General features: G+C 22.8%; 6 protein-coding genes across 9 annotated transcripts; 4 read left to right on the plus strand and 2 right to left on the minus strand.

The window, feature by feature from the left end:
* The first annotated feature begins 83 nt into the window (after positions 1–83).
* dare (NADPH:adrenodoxin oxidoreductase, mitochondrial) lies at positions 84–5136 on the plus strand. 2 transcript variants are annotated; one of them, XM_003690962.4, is made up of 5 exons: positions 84–378; positions 3161–3299; positions 3357–3575; positions 3681–3896; positions 4023–5136. In XM_003690962.4, the coding sequence occupies exons 2-5, from the start codon at positions 3180–3182 to the stop codon at positions 4842–4844; spliced, it is 1377 nt and encodes a 458-aa protein (XP_003691010.1). In that variant the 5' UTR covers positions 84–378; positions 3161–3179; the 3' UTR covers positions 4845–5136. The 2 variants fall into 2 exon arrangements, with proteins under 2 accessions (XP_003691010.1, XP_012350401.1); XM_012494947.3 differs by lacking the exon at positions 84–378 and adding an exon at positions 2814–2951.
* aft (cap methyltransferase 2) lies at positions 375–2949 on the plus strand. 2 transcript variants are annotated; one of them, XM_086908274.1, is made up of 4 exons: positions 375–1667; positions 1752–2059; positions 2155–2707; positions 2782–2949. In XM_086908274.1, exons 1-4 carry the CDS (start codon positions 614–616, stop codon positions 2874–2876), a joined length of 2010 nt encoding a protein of 669 aa, XP_086764400.1. In that variant the 5' UTR covers positions 375–613; the 3' UTR covers positions 2877–2949. The 2 variants fall into 2 exon arrangements, with proteins under 2 accessions (XP_086764400.1, XP_086764399.1); XM_086908273.1 differs by having other exon boundaries at positions 375–2059.
* Tsen2 (tRNA splicing endonuclease subunit 2) lies at positions 5128–7479 on the plus strand. The gene is made up of 4 exons (XM_003690871.4): positions 5128–5986; positions 6064–6916; positions 7009–7169; positions 7260–7479. The coding sequence occupies exons 1-4, from the start codon at positions 5813–5815 to the stop codon at positions 7422–7424; spliced, it is 1353 nt and encodes a 450-aa protein (XP_003690919.2). The 5' UTR covers positions 5128–5812; the 3' UTR covers positions 7425–7479.
* LOC100866599 (COX assembly mitochondrial protein homolog) lies at positions 7466–8400 on the minus strand. Its single transcript, XM_012494962.3, has 3 exons — positions 8259–8400; positions 7857–7961; positions 7466–7800 (listed from the first exon to the last, which is right to left on the minus strand). Exons 1-3 carry the CDS (start codon positions 8314–8316, stop codon positions 7586–7588), a joined length of 378 nt encoding a protein of 125 aa, XP_012350416.2. The 5' UTR covers positions 8317–8400; the 3' UTR covers positions 7466–7585.
* Rpn11 (regulatory particle non-ATPase 11) lies at positions 8335–10341 on the plus strand. The gene is made up of 6 exons (XM_012494953.3): positions 8335–8499; positions 8674–8797; positions 9160–9309; positions 9427–9690; positions 9769–10035; positions 10121–10341. Exons 2-6 carry the CDS (start codon positions 8705–8707, stop codon positions 10280–10282), a joined length of 936 nt encoding a protein of 311 aa, XP_012350407.1. The 5' UTR covers positions 8335–8499; positions 8674–8704; the 3' UTR covers positions 10283–10341.
* Positions 9306–13772, minus strand: Nop60B (dyskerin pseudouridine synthase 1 Nop60B). Of its 2 annotated transcripts, XM_086908276.1 has the most exons (9): positions 13649–13772; positions 13170–13294; positions 12725–13057; positions 12232–12642; positions 12023–12143; positions 11651–11889; positions 11338–11565; positions 11189–11263; positions 9306–9625 (listed from the first exon to the last, which is right to left on the minus strand). In XM_086908276.1, exons 1-9 carry the CDS (start codon positions 13659–13661, stop codon positions 9617–9619), a joined length of 1554 nt encoding a protein of 517 aa, XP_086764402.1. In that variant the 5' UTR covers positions 13662–13772; the 3' UTR covers positions 9306–9616. The 2 variants fall into 2 exon arrangements, with proteins under 2 accessions (XP_086764402.1, XP_012350398.1); XM_012494944.3 differs by lacking the exon at positions 9306–9625 and having other exon boundaries at positions 11157–11263; positions 13649–13753.
* Positions 13773–13784: the final 12 nt, after the last annotated feature.

Consider the following 13784-nt stretch of genomic DNA (forward strand, 5'->3'; position numbering starts at 1 on the left):
AGATATCTTTAGTATTCGAGAGATGATGCTGATGGTCAATTCTTACTTTATTTCTATCTTTCTCTCGCTATTTTTTGACCTTCGTTTATGTGTCATTTACGACATTTTGAAGATGGCGTTGATTTCAATATTTTTACCTATTACTGTTCTCCCACTACATACTTATAAATCATATAATTTTATTTATCAATCAAATCAAATTTATATGATAATTTCAAATATCGATTAAGCTATTTTATAAAAAAAAAAGTAGTGTTTATATTATACGAATTTTAGAATGTATATTCATAGTTTTCACGAAATAAAATAATATAATTTTTTTGTTAATTTTTGTTAACTAAATAAAGTATTATATTTATTATCATATTATACGAAAAGGTGAGAAATTACATCTGTCAAAAATAAGAAGTCAGCCAAGGCAATTATATAAAAGAATTCTAATCTTTAAATGTTGAAAAAATTATTAAATTCTTTTAAAAATAAGTTATAAATATATTTATTAACTTATATATTGTTTCATTCTTATTTTATATTTTAAATTTACGTAAAAAGAATTATATTTATTATGTGAGTACATGCGAATAAATGTAGTAACTAAATTATTGATTAAACAATGGAAACAGAGGAATATGATTTAAAAAAACAACAATTATTACATACAAATAAAGACTGTATGCATAAAAATCAAACTCAAAATGAACATATAAATAATTTATTTAATAAACGTTTTACAATTGTAAATAATGAATGTTATACAATGCCTGAACCAACAACAATGTTTAAAGATTGTTTATGGACAGTTGATGAATTACAATTAATAAAAAATGAATTGAATGCCATAAAGAATTGCTTAAATAATTATGATCCTGATAAATGGCAATTACATACAAGAATAAGAAACAGTGCAAAAGATGTTATGACTCGATTGAAAACTTATATTCAGCCAGAACTTTTAACTCAAGCATGGTGTAAATTTTATGAAATAGTATCATCGTTTCCTTTAATACCAATGAATTATATTCGTAATAATAATAAATGTTTTAAATCTGTTCATTTATGTGAAGCACCTGGAGCTTTCATCACATCTTTAAATCATTGGTTAAAAACAAATGTTCCTAATATTAAATGGGATTGGCTTGCTATGACCTTAAATCCATATTATGAAGGTAATCCGGCATCTATAATGGTTGATGATGACAGATTCATTAGACACACATTAAATCATTGGTGTTTTGGAGAAGATAATACCGGAAATCTTATGAATTTAAAAAATTTGAATGAACTTATAAATGTAGCACAGCCACATTGTAATATATTCTTGATTACTGCAGATGGTAGTATAGATTGTACAGATGTTCCAGCGGAACAAGAAAATGTTTTAATACATTTACATTTTTGTGAAACCATAACTGCATTACAATTGTTAGCTACAGGAGGCAGTTTTTTATTAAAAATTTTTACTATTTTTGAATGTAATACAATATGTCTCATATATTTATTATCTTGTTGTTTTAGTAATGTGAGTGTTATAAAACCAGCAACAAGTAAAGAAGGAAATTCAGAAACATATGTTGTATGTACAAACTTTAAAGGGCCAACATTTATCTCACCTTATTTAGAAAAATTAAAAGAGCATTATGAATATGGTCCTAAGCAAGCAATTTTTAGTAAGCATGATATTCCATATGCATTTATGGAAAAAATTATACAATGCAGTGAATTTTTTAAATCTCATCAATGTCTTGTTATAGTAAACAATATTGTTACATTTAACTCTGATGAATCTAAAATGTTACAAGATACAAAACAAATTCAGTGTATGGTTGCTGATAAATATGTTAAAGATTACAATGTAAAAAAATTAGAAACAGGAGAAATTGTAGGAAACATAATTATATTAGGAAGAACCATTAATACAAATTTATATAAAAGATCATTACAAGGATCATATAATGAACGTTGTGAAAAACAACAATTAGCACCTTTAGATAGGATAGAAAGTTTTTGTAATGATTTTAATAAAATTGAAATTCATGTATCATCTAATGAAGTTATAAAAGTAAGCTATTTTTTAAAATTCTTTTTCATTATTATTATATACTCTCTTTAAATAAAATTTTTCTACAATATAAATTAAATTTTTACCTTTTATAGTACAAATTCTCTGAATTCCCAGAAGATTTGCAAATTCGTTCAGGAAAAATGTTTCACAAAATATATAATTCCAAATTTTGTAATAAAAATGCTTTAAAGATATTAAATGGTATTGATGACATCCTTAGCAAAATAAATTTGAAAATACAATTTCCTTCGATAGAAAGTATAGAGAATTTAAAAGCTAAAATTTTTTGTAAACCAAAACACGAAATTTTAATTTTTCGATATACAGATATTTATGATGGCCATGAAATAATCACAGAAATTTATGATACATTACAAAAACTTGAAATTGGAGCAACATTAGTTTTAATTGGTTATTCATTGTTTACTCATCTGAGTATTGAACTTCTTTATCTTATAAGCTGTGCTTTTAATTTGTTAAAAATTACAATATGTAATCATGTAGGATTGAAAATCACATTACATCATTATAATTATAATCCTAAAATATTAAGATTTTTAAATGAAATTAAAGCTGCTTCTTTTGAAGCACAAAAACAAGGGAGAGCTATTTTGGAAATAATTTCTCCATCACTATTTTATAAAGGTAAAAAAAATTATATATTAGTATATTTAATTATAATTTTTCAATATTATATTTGACATTATTTCCTTTTTTAGGGTGTTATTTATGCTATTCAGCAGACCTTAACCATTGGGTCATAAAAACATATATTCATTATGTATTACATATGATGAAACAAAGTATAAATTAAAAGATGATCCAAAATAAACACCAAAGTTGTACCAAATTTTTGATATAATAAAATATAAATGCATATTTGTCAATGGTGTGTGCTTTTTTCCCATATTCATAATGCATTTATAAATATTTAAAAATATAAAATATATAATAGAATTAGATATAAATTTCAATTTTATTATATAGAGAAAAAAATCAAACTCAAAATGAAAATTCTTGGCTGCCTTCTTTAAAAAAATATTATAATCTTAATATTGTGAAACTTATATCATTTTAATTTACAATATATTCTTTTAGATTAATACAAATCTCTACTATGAAATTTAATAAAATATACAAATATGTTCGTTTATTTTCAACTGAACATATTATACCAAAAGTGTGTATTATTGGTGCAGGACCAGCAGGATTTTATTCTGCGCAACAATTATTAAAGGTAAGTGCAGTATAAATTATACATCAAAATAATGTTATAATAAAAATAATTTTACAGATAAATAATAAAATAACAGTGGATTTATTGGAAAAATTACCAGTACCATATGGTTTAGTACGTTATGGTGTAGCTCCAGATCATCAAGCAGTGAAGAATGTTATTCATAGATTTGATAAAATTGCATCTAATCCACGTTTTCGGTTTGTAGGAAATGTTAATATAGGAAAAGATGTTACCATAAAGGAATTGCAAGAAATTTATCATGTAGTTTTATTAGTATGTATAATAAATTTATTCATTCATATTTTTCTTTACTTTATAATATACTAATTAATTTACTAATACATAATAATTTTATATTTAATATTAATAAATGTTTAGGCATATGGTGCAGAAGAAGATAAAACATTAAATATACCTGGAGAAAATTTAAATAATATAATACCAGGAAGACGATTTGTTGGTTGGTATAATGGATTACCTGCAGATAGTAATTTAAACATTAATTTAGATGTAGAAGAAGCCGTTATATTAGGACAAGGTAATGTTGCTATAGATATTGCAAGAATTTTATTAACACCAGTTGATAAGTTAAAGGTATGTTTTAAACTAAATTTTTTAAAAATTTAATGTATTTAAATATATTATAATTCAAAGTATATATAAAAAAGTATATATAAATGCAATATACTTTTAACATATTTATAACTATATTTTTTTTAGAATACTGATATAACATCATATTCTTTGGAAAAATTGTCAAAGAGTAAAGTACGTAAAATATCATTAATAGGAAGAAGGGGACCACTACAAGCAGCATTTACAATTGCTGAATTACGAGAATTATTAAAATTAAATAATTGTCAAAGTTATTGGCATAAAGATGATTTTATATATGCAAAACAAATAGTTCATACTTTAGTAAGACATCGAAAAAGATTAATTGAACTTATGTTAGAATATTTAGAAAAAACACCTTCAGATACAAAAACAAAAGAATTATATCTATTATTTTTAAGAAGCCCTGTGAAATTTTTAGGTTCTAAAGATATAAAGAGTATTAAATTATCAATAAATAAGCTTGAAGGTAATAATATAACTACACAATTTGCTATACCTACTGGATTATTTGAAGAAATTGAATGTGGTCTAGCATTTCGTAGTATTGGTTACAAATCTGTTCCAATAGATGCATCAATACCATTTGAGAAAGAGAATGGTCATATTAAAAATATAGCTGGAAAAGTCAAAGAAAATCTTTATGCTGCAGGTTGGGCTGCAACAGGTTCAATAGGAGTTATATTATCAACAATGACAAGTGCATTTCAAGTTGCTACATTAATAAATAAAGAATTATCAATTACAAAAAACAAACCAGGTTTTGAAGGTTTGTCAAAAATACTTAATCATAGAGGAGTACCTACAGTATCATATAATGATTGGAAAAAAATTGATCAAGTTGAACGTGAAAGAGGGAAAATATTAGGAAAACCAAGAGAAAAAATAATTGATATTAATGAAATGCTAAAAATTGCTTTAAAATGATATAAGTATAAAAAATAAATAAAGAGTAAACTTTTTTCATTTTTCAATAATCATAAATAAATATTAATGAAATGATTTTAAATTATAAAAAAATTTATATTTAATTTAATATTCTTTAATATATAATCTTTAATATCTTTAAAATTATTTCTTCAATATCTATTCAATATAGAAATATAATTAATTAATTCATTTTAATTGTAAGCAATATATTATAATTACTTACATTATATTATAAATATATTTTTGACAAAAATATTTAAAATAAATAAATTTTTATTTTTAAGTAAAATCTTATTTTTCTAAATATGAATAATTAGTAAATTTAATTTACTAATTAATTATTTTATTATTAATTAATACGTACAATTACATTTTTAATAGTATTAAAGATCTGTATGCTATAATTATTTATTAAAATTATTTCTTTTTTATTCAATTTTATAAACTATAATTTTAATAACATTTCCAATATAAAATTTATAAAAAAAAATAATATATATTCTTATAAAAAAAAAATGAAAAATTTCTAAATCTAGTCACTTTAACCTTTCAATGTTACTTATACATATTGATCTTCGTCGGTTTTTATTTTTATTTCCAGTTTTATAAACAATAAAAAAGATTTTATATTATATTAAATATAAAAACAAATTAATTATACTATGCTGTATTTGTTTTACATATTAGTAAAAAGTATTAATTATTTAAAAATAAAAAATTACTGTATTTAAAGATATCTAATTGTCAACTACTTATTAGAATATTAAATAATATATATAAAATAATATTTGTGTTTATAATAATAATTATTTATATTATTTTTTTTACTTTTTTCTCATAATAAATAATATAAATAAATGAAAAATAAGTTAATGTGTTCTAAATAAATTTTAAAAAACTGGATATAAATTTTAAACTATATACTATGGTTAATTAAGTTTAATATTATTAAATATAAATAAAAAATGAATTTACGAGAACCAAAGAAAAAACGTCGTGTAAAATTAAAAGAACAATTACCATTTCCACTTATATTATCAGGTGATGAAAATGAAACATGGACAACATATACTGCTCATCTTACAGATTTAGGATCATGTATAATAGATCCAAAAGAAATTGTTGCAGTACATTCTATGGTAATTATGATCTGAAAATAAATATTTATGTGTAATTAAAATTTTCATTTCATTTATATTTAAACATATTTATTTAGGGTTTTTTTGGAAAAGGATCTTTATCACGTGGTTTTCCTTCATTTGGTAAAACACGATATGGAGCACCTCCAGTTGTAAGAAATAGACAATGGCTTCGTAGACAAGAATGGTTAAAACAATTTAATGAACTTAGTATGGAAGCTAATAGTAAAAATATAAATTTAGAAGAAAACAAATGTGAATTTTCTCATTCTAAAAATATCAATCAAGATGATAATGAATTTTTAAATAGTCCAACAAAAGAAAGTACACCAGATATAATTGAAATAGATACAAATTCTGCTTCATTAGATGAAAAATATAAAAAAAATCAACAAATTAATAAATCTAATAAAAAGATAGAAGGAAATCATACAAATATAAATTCCATAAAAAAAGATGATACATTAATTATTATAGAAAATAATGCTAATAAACAATATAATAATACTGATAATAACAAAAAAAAATCTATTGAAAATGAAGAAAAAGAACATTTTACAGATTTTAATTTGAAAGAAGATGATTTACATTTTACTGATAATATAGATATTGAAAACAAATTACTTGTTTTACCAGATAGTGATACAGAAATTGAAAATTATTTAAAAGAAATAAAACCTAAAATTGAATCTGAAAGTTTTCCAATTCAAGAAACATTGCATCTTACATTTGAGGAAACATTTTTCCTTTTGTATGGTTTAGGTTGTTTGAATTTAATAGATTTTGATGGTAATTTGTTAGATATTGATAGTGCTTGGCATTTTTTCTGTAAAACTGATAAAAATTTTATTCCAAAGTATGTTGTATATCATTATTTTCGAAGCAAAGGATGGGTAGTAAAACCTGGTCTTAAATATGGTGGAGATTTTTGTTAGTATTATTTTCTTTTTTCTTGTTGGTAATAATGAAATTTGAATAATTTTTTAAATAAATGTTAAAGTTTTTTTTTTATTATTTTTTAGTATTATATAAACAAGGACCACCATTTTATCATGCATCTTACATTGTATTAATAGATATTTTAGATGGTGATGCATTAGTCACAGATCAAAATAAATGTATGCGCAAATTAACATGGAATAGTTTATTAGGATTAGAAAGATTATCAGAAACTGCTGCTAAGGTAATTCATAATTTATTAAATAATTTCTTTATTATATCTTTTTCATATAAAATATTTTGAATTGTAAACTAAATATATATATTTATATAGGAAATATTATTTGCACAAGTTTTATGGCCATCTTCAGTTTTACATACATCTAACTCCTTAAATGTGGATATACTTTCTGAATTTTCTGTAAGAGAATTATTATGGAGAAGATGGAATCCTAAACATAATAAAGATATAGAAGAGGAAGAAGATGATTCATGTTAATTTTGTATTTAACATTTATCATAATTGTAAATAAATAAATATACGTTCAAAATTATTCTTTTTTTTTTTTTTTTACATAATTATAATAGCATTTTAATAGCTTCATTTCACTTACAATAAACTAAATTACATATACTAAATAAAAAATAATTATTAATATATTATACAATTGAAGATCCAATTCTCCCTAATTTTGATTTTTTAGGAATACCAGTTCTTCTATACTCACTTCTCTCTTCTAAATATTCTTGTGTACATTCTTCTTTAAATTTTGGATCATTATACCATTTTGATAAACAATCTATTAATGCAGTATTTTCTTTCTTACATTTAAATGGCATTAGATAACTAGCATTTTTACAACATACATTGAACTCTATAAATAAAATACTTAATTATTGCTCATTAAAAGATATGTAATAAAAGAATTACCTTGAACCTCTTGAATGCATTTTTCTTGTTTTGCTTTATCTCGCATTTTTTGTGGTATGAGAATGTCTTTCTCTACTTTTCTTAAAAATTTATCTTCTGGATCTCCTACAAATATTTATATTGTATTATATTTATATTATATATAATATTCATATTTATCGATTTCGATTTTTTGCATTTTTCTATATATGATTTTATTTCTGAATTAAATAATTTATAAAAATTATTTTATTTAATTATTTAAATTAAACATAATTTAATTTTTATGAAATTTATATTTTGATAAAAACAGAAAGATAAAATAACCTTATTTATATATGCGATAAATTAAATTAAATTAAAAGTTATATATATATATTTTTTTTTTTATTATAAATTATTAATGCAAAATTTAAAATTTACCCAAATTATGCGGTCCACCTCCATATTTTGGACGATCCGAATTTTTAACTTCTTTCATTATTATTAAACTTAAAATAATACTACTAAAAATTCTGTAACTGCTAGTCGCTACAACAGGCTGCGCTCATGAGTGTGCAGATTTGAGAATTGTCAATGCATTAGCTTATAAAAGATATGTTTGTTTAATGCTACGGATGACTGATAAATTGTAGTATTTACAATCAGTGATATAATTTAATAGGTAAGTAAATAAATGTAATATTTTATAGAAATCGAAAAAATATAATTTTTTCTGAATATATCGTTAACAAAGTTAACCTCATTAATAATTGAACTAAACATAAATATAAATAATTAAATAATTATTACATTTTATATTTTGATTTCCGAATTAATTATTGTACAATATTTTTAGAATTATTAAAAGAAATAAAAAATAAATAGTGATGGATCGATTATTGAGATTAGGAGGCGCTATGCCAGGTCTTAGTCAAGGACCTCCACCTTCAGATGCTCCAGTTGTTGACACTGCAGAGCAGGTATGATTTATTTGATCATAATTTTCTATTTATTTATTTCAAATAAATATTATCATATTATTTTATAATTATTCTATATTTATCTTATATTTTATGTTTTTAAAAAAATACTTATAATTTATAAAAGTTTTAATTCTAATATCTTATAATTCTTTTTTTATCATACTTTCTTTTTATAGCTCACTTTTTTAATAGCTACCAGATATATATATTACATGAATTGCTATATCTAAAGAATTTATAATATGTCAATATCAAACTAATAAATCATTGATATAATAAAATAAATAAAAATGTTAAATTATAATAGATTCACATTAATATAAATTACTATATATTTGTTAACAAAATATTTTTATTAGGTATACATATCATCATTAGCTCTTTTAAAAATGCTTAAACATGGACGTGCTGGTGTACCTATGGAAGTGATGGGTTTAATGCTTGGTGAATTTGTTGATGATTATACTGTGCGTGTAATTGATGTATTTGCTATGCCTCAAACAGGAACGGTAAAAATTGAAATTTTATTTTTCTCTTTTTTATTATAAATTATTTATTATTTTATAAAATAATTATTTAATATATGTTTCTAATATTCAATTTAATAATATATATTATTTTTTTAGGGAGTTAGTGTAGAAGCAGTTGATCCAGTATTTCAAGCAAAAATGTTAGATATGCTTAAGCAAACTGGTCGGCCAGAAATGGTAGTAGGATGGTATCATTCTCATCCAGGATTTGGTTGTTGGCTCTCTGGTGTAGATATTAATACACAACAATCATTTGAAGCTCTTAGTGAAAGAGCAGTGGCTGTTGTTATTGATCCTATACAATCAGTAAAAGGAAAAGTTGTTATTGATGCATTTAGATTAATTACTCCTAATACTATGGTATGTAGCAAATTGAAATAAAAATTTTGTTTCAATGTATACATATTTATTAATACTTAATTTTATATAAAATTATAGGTTTTAGGACAAGAACCTCGTCAAACTACATCCAATTTAGGTCATTTACAAAAACCATCTGTTCAAGCATTGATCCATGGTTTAAATCGTCATTATTATAGCATTAGTATCAACTATCGTAAAAATGAATTAGAACAAAAAATGCTATTAAATTTACACAAAAAAACGTGGATGGATGGTCTTACGCTTGCTGAATATTCAGAACATAGCAAACTTAATGAAAATATTGTATCTGAAATGCTTGAACTTGCCAAAAATTATAACAAGGTATGATATTAAAATGTAATATTGTATATATTTTAATGCAAAAGTTTTTCATTAAATATATTAATTTGAGAATTCATATTTTTAGGCATTAGAAGATGAAGAAAAAATGACACCTGAACAATTAGCTATAAAGAATGTGGGTAAACAAGATCCAAAACGGCATTTAGAAGAAAAAGTGGATACACTTATGTCTACCAATATTGTTCAATGTCTGGGAGCTATGCTTGATTCAGTTGTATTCAAATAACTATTTCTTAAAATACTATTTGCAATATATTAAAAAAAAATATACATCTTTTTAAAATATATGTGTTTATAATTTACACTCAAAAAGTATATATATAACATATAAAAATTTTTGTATTACTTATTTTTATATTAAAAATGCAAATAATGGACAAGTAGATTTTCACATTTTTATTCAAAATGTATTTATGAATATGACAGCCACATTTTCAGACATAATATATAATTTATTATATTATACATAAAACATATATATATATGTATGTATATATATATGTATATATATTTTAAAATATATGAATGCCTGAAAAAAAATAAAACAACAGATGACAATATTTTTCATGATACAAAAATGTTAACCCTGTGCAGTACTGCATAGTATTAAATGCATAATTTAAAAAATATTATTACAATAAAAGAATCCTAATTCAATTTGTTATACTATATCAGTACTTTGCAAATGGGATTCATTATTTATATACATTTATTGATACTAAATATTGTATCAATATATTTTCATTATTTGTAAAATTTATAATACTCGGCTAATAATTCTTATTCAATTACTAATAAAAGATAGTATAGCATTATTGAATTTTTTAATATAATTTAAATGACCACTATAAATATAATTGATTTGAATTATGATTTGTACAAGTTTACAGAACATATAAAATATTTTTTTTTCAATTTTATATAATGTTCCATAATATATATATATTGCAGAATATGGATATTTTTTACAGCTTTCAAAGATTGCAGAATATGTATACATTTTTAAAGAATTATCTTTGAATAAGAGATTTGCATTTACTTTCATAAAGTAACGTAGCATTTTTCTTATTCTTAAAAAATTGAAATAGTTATACTTTAATAATTATATATTTGAGAAATTATTTCAACTTGCAAGTGGTTCTTCTTGATGTTGATCTTTATCTTTCTTCTTTTTCTTTTTCTTTTTTTCTTCTTTTGTCGGCGATTCCTATTAATCATAATAATAAAATATTTTATCTTTTATAAACATTAAATATGAAAATTAAATATAAATCATTTTACCTCAGTTGCAGCTTCTACTACCATAGATTCATCAGCTTCAGATTCTGTCCTTTCTTTCTTCTTCTTTTTTTTCTTTTCTTTTTTATCTTTCTTCTTCTCTTTTGGTGACGTTAATTCTGACTCGTCAATTTTTTCTTCTTTTATTGAAACCTCTGTTGTAGATTGTGAAACTAACTCTTCCCATTTTCGTTTCTTAGATACAGGATCAGTAACTCCATTTTCTTCAGTCTAATTAATATATAGAACTTAAGTAAATTAATTTTAATAACTAAACATACATAAAAAAATTTGAAAAGAAACAAAATTTAAATACCTTAATTGCAGATGTGGAATAATCTGTATAATTTGCCAACCAATCAGCAGGTGTATTTTCGTTTGGTTTCCCATATTTATCTAATTTTCCTTCAATTATCATACGCTTTTTTATAGAAGCTTTGGGTCCCAAACCCCATTTTCTTGGATATGCATCTCTTTCCATTATTACTCTTTTAATTTTAGCAGCTACACCATGATCACAAGTTGTCATTGTAGGAGATGTCATTAGAGCTATAGCTATAACAAAAAAAAAATTGCAAATAGAATCTTAAAATATTTATTTAAAAAGTGATAAAATAATAAAAAATTTTATTATCAATTGAATTAAGATTATAAATAATATATAACTTTTTTTTACATTAATACTTACCAAGTGCTATAGCTTCACCTTTTGTAGTCACTATTACAATTTCTTGATTCAATTCAATACCATCATCATACATTAAAATTCCTGGTAACATAATTTTAGCTCCATAACAAATAGCATTTACCTATATTAATGTAATTATGTAATATTAATAATTATAAAGAAATATATTTCTTCTTCATAAAAAATATATTTATGTAAATGATACATACTGCACTATCTTTTACAATAATTCTTTTATGATTTATCAAAAGTGCTTCTAATGGTTTAATTACTCTTCTCAAATAAGATTCATCTCCATGGTTTTCATATAACCATTGAGCATCAAGTATATCATGCATAGTAACCATTCCATCATTTTCAGATTGAACACCTGAACGATTTCTACGTAATTCTTGCATTTGACAACCAGTGCCTAAGAAGAGGCCGAGATGAACACAAATAGTTCTAATATATGAACCAGCCTCACAACTAACTCTAAACACTCCCATATTACGTTCTTCATCATAGTCAAGGAACCAACTGTCATAAACTGTTCTTACACGAAGCTGACGCTTCACTGCAGAGATAAGTGGTGGCCGTTGAAAGAGTGCACCACGTAATTTTTCTAATGCTTGACTTACCTATTAATTTTTTATTAATAACATTAACTTATCAATGGTAATAAATACAATATTTTAATTTTAATATAGATATTATATTTACCTTTTGTAAACTTTCTGGTGCAGAATGTAATTTAAAAACTGCAATATATTCTTTTCCAGCAGATTGTTGTGATTTAGCTAATCTTGTTGCTCTATCAATGCATACTATTAAGCATCCAGATACTTTAGGATCTAAAGTACCAGAATGACCAGTTTTCTCTACTTTTAAAATTCTTTTTATCCATGCAACAACTTCATGAGATGATGGATTACATGGTTTGTCTAGATTAATGCAACCAGACTTTATATATTCAGATAAAGTACGGTGTAATGGTGTTGATCCACTAGTTAAAGGTGTAAAATGTTTTGTACGAGTAAGCATTTTATCAAAATTCTAAAAAAAAATATAGTTTATGTTTAATTTTATCTACATAAAAAAATTAAATTAAATTATTAAATATATTTAATAAATATAATAGACTTAAAATATATTTTATATTACATACTTTAAATAAAAGAGGCCAATCCTTGTATTCAAGTTTTATAATTTCATCTGAAGGTTCCAATTGACATTTCATTGTTGCTTGAATCTCTCCAAGAGATTTCTTTTTGCTTTTTTTCTTACTTTTATCTAAATAATAAAAATATAAATTAACCTATGAAATTATGTTTATTATAGGTATCAACAAATCAAGATTATTATTAAGCATAACAATTACACGCATAAATGTTGAATTTTATATAAAATAAATATATACAATATATTTATTATATCGCAATTAAAACAAAATTTCTAATAAAATTTTTATTAGATACAAGACACGTGTTTATACCGCTAAATTTTTAATTGATATTTATAACAGAAGATAAATATATTTTCTCATTTTTGTACATGAACTAAGAACGCTGATTTAAATTAAGAAATACAATATAATAGATATTACATTAAATAATATAATATACGAATAAAATTAATAACAATTACCGCTTTCTGCCATTTTGAAATAAGTAGAAACTACACGTGTACTTCTACGATCCAAGGCGACACCAAACACGCGGGAGTCACTGCATTTAGCGTCCAGAGTACAATATATTTACTTCGTATCATTGGTAATATATAG

The sequence above is a fragment of the Apis florea genome, unplaced genomic scaffold (genome assembly GCF_048593485.1).
Source record: "Apis florea isolate Af1SG1 unplaced genomic scaffold, ASM4859348v1 contig_3068_pilon, whole genome shotgun sequence".
NCBI classification, from domain to species: Eukaryota; Metazoa; Arthropoda; class Insecta; order Hymenoptera; family Apidae; genus Apis; species Apis florea.

Coding starts and splice junctions, on each gene's coding strand:
- aft (XM_086908273.1), top strand. CDS start 614: ATGGAAACAGAGGAATATGATTTAAAAAAACAACAATTATTACATACA. Junction 2,060..2,154: donor CATCTAATGAAGTTATAAAA/GTAAGCTATTTT, acceptor TACCTTTTATAG/TACAAATTCTCTGAATTCCC. Junction 2,708..2,781: donor TCCATCACTATTTTATAAAG/GTAAAAAAAATT, acceptor TTCCTTTTTTAG/GGTGTTATTTATGCTATTCA.
- dare (XM_003690962.4), top strand. CDS start 3,180: ATGAAATTTAATAAAATATACAAATATGTTCGTTTATTTTCAACTGAA. Junction 3,576..3,680: donor TTTATCATGTAGTTTTATTA/GTATGTATAATA, acceptor ATAAATGTTTAG/GCATATGGTGCAGAAGAAGA. Junction 3,897..4,022: donor CACCAGTTGATAAGTTAAAG/GTATGTTTTAAA, acceptor TATTTTTTTTAG/AATACTGATATAACATCATA.
- Tsen2 (XM_003690871.4), top strand. CDS start 5,813: ATGAATTTACGAGAACCAAAGAAAAAACGTCGTGTAAAATTAAAAGAA. Junction 6,917..7,008: donor TAAATATGGTGGAGATTTTT/GTTAGTATTATT, acceptor ATTATTTTTTAG/TATTATATAAACAAGGACCA. Junction 7,170..7,259: donor TATCAGAAACTGCTGCTAAG/GTAATTCATAAT, acceptor ATATTTATATAG/GAAATATTATTTGCACAAGT.
- LOC100866599 (XM_012494962.3), bottom strand. CDS start 8,316: ATGAAAGAAGTTAAAAATTCGGATCGTCCAAAATATGGAGGTGGACCG. Junction 7,962..8,258: donor AGGTGGACCGCATAATTTGG/GTAAATTTTAAA, acceptor AAATATTTGTAG/GAGATCCAGAAGATAAATTT. Junction 7,801..7,856: donor ATGCATTCAAGAGGTTCAAG/GTAATTCTTTTA, acceptor TTTTATTTATAG/AGTTCAATGTATGTTGTAAA.
- Rpn11 (XM_012494953.3), top strand. CDS start 8,705: ATGGATCGATTATTGAGATTAGGAGGCGCTATGCCAGGTCTTAGTCAA. Junction 9,310..9,426: donor CTATGCCTCAAACAGGAACG/GTAAAAATTGAA, acceptor TTATTTTTTTAG/GGAGTTAGTGTAGAAGCAGT. Junction 10,036..10,120: donor TTGCCAAAAATTATAACAAG/GTATGATATTAA, acceptor TCATATTTTTAG/GCATTAGAAGATGAAGAAAA.
- Nop60B (XM_086908276.1), bottom strand. Junction 12,643..12,724: donor CACCAGAAAGTTTACAAAAG/GTAAATATAATA, acceptor AAAAATTAATAG/GTAAGTCAAGCATTAGAAAA. Junction 12,144..12,231: donor TTATTGTAAAAGATAGTGCA/GTATGTATCATT, acceptor ACATTAATATAG/GTAAATGCTATTTGTTATGG.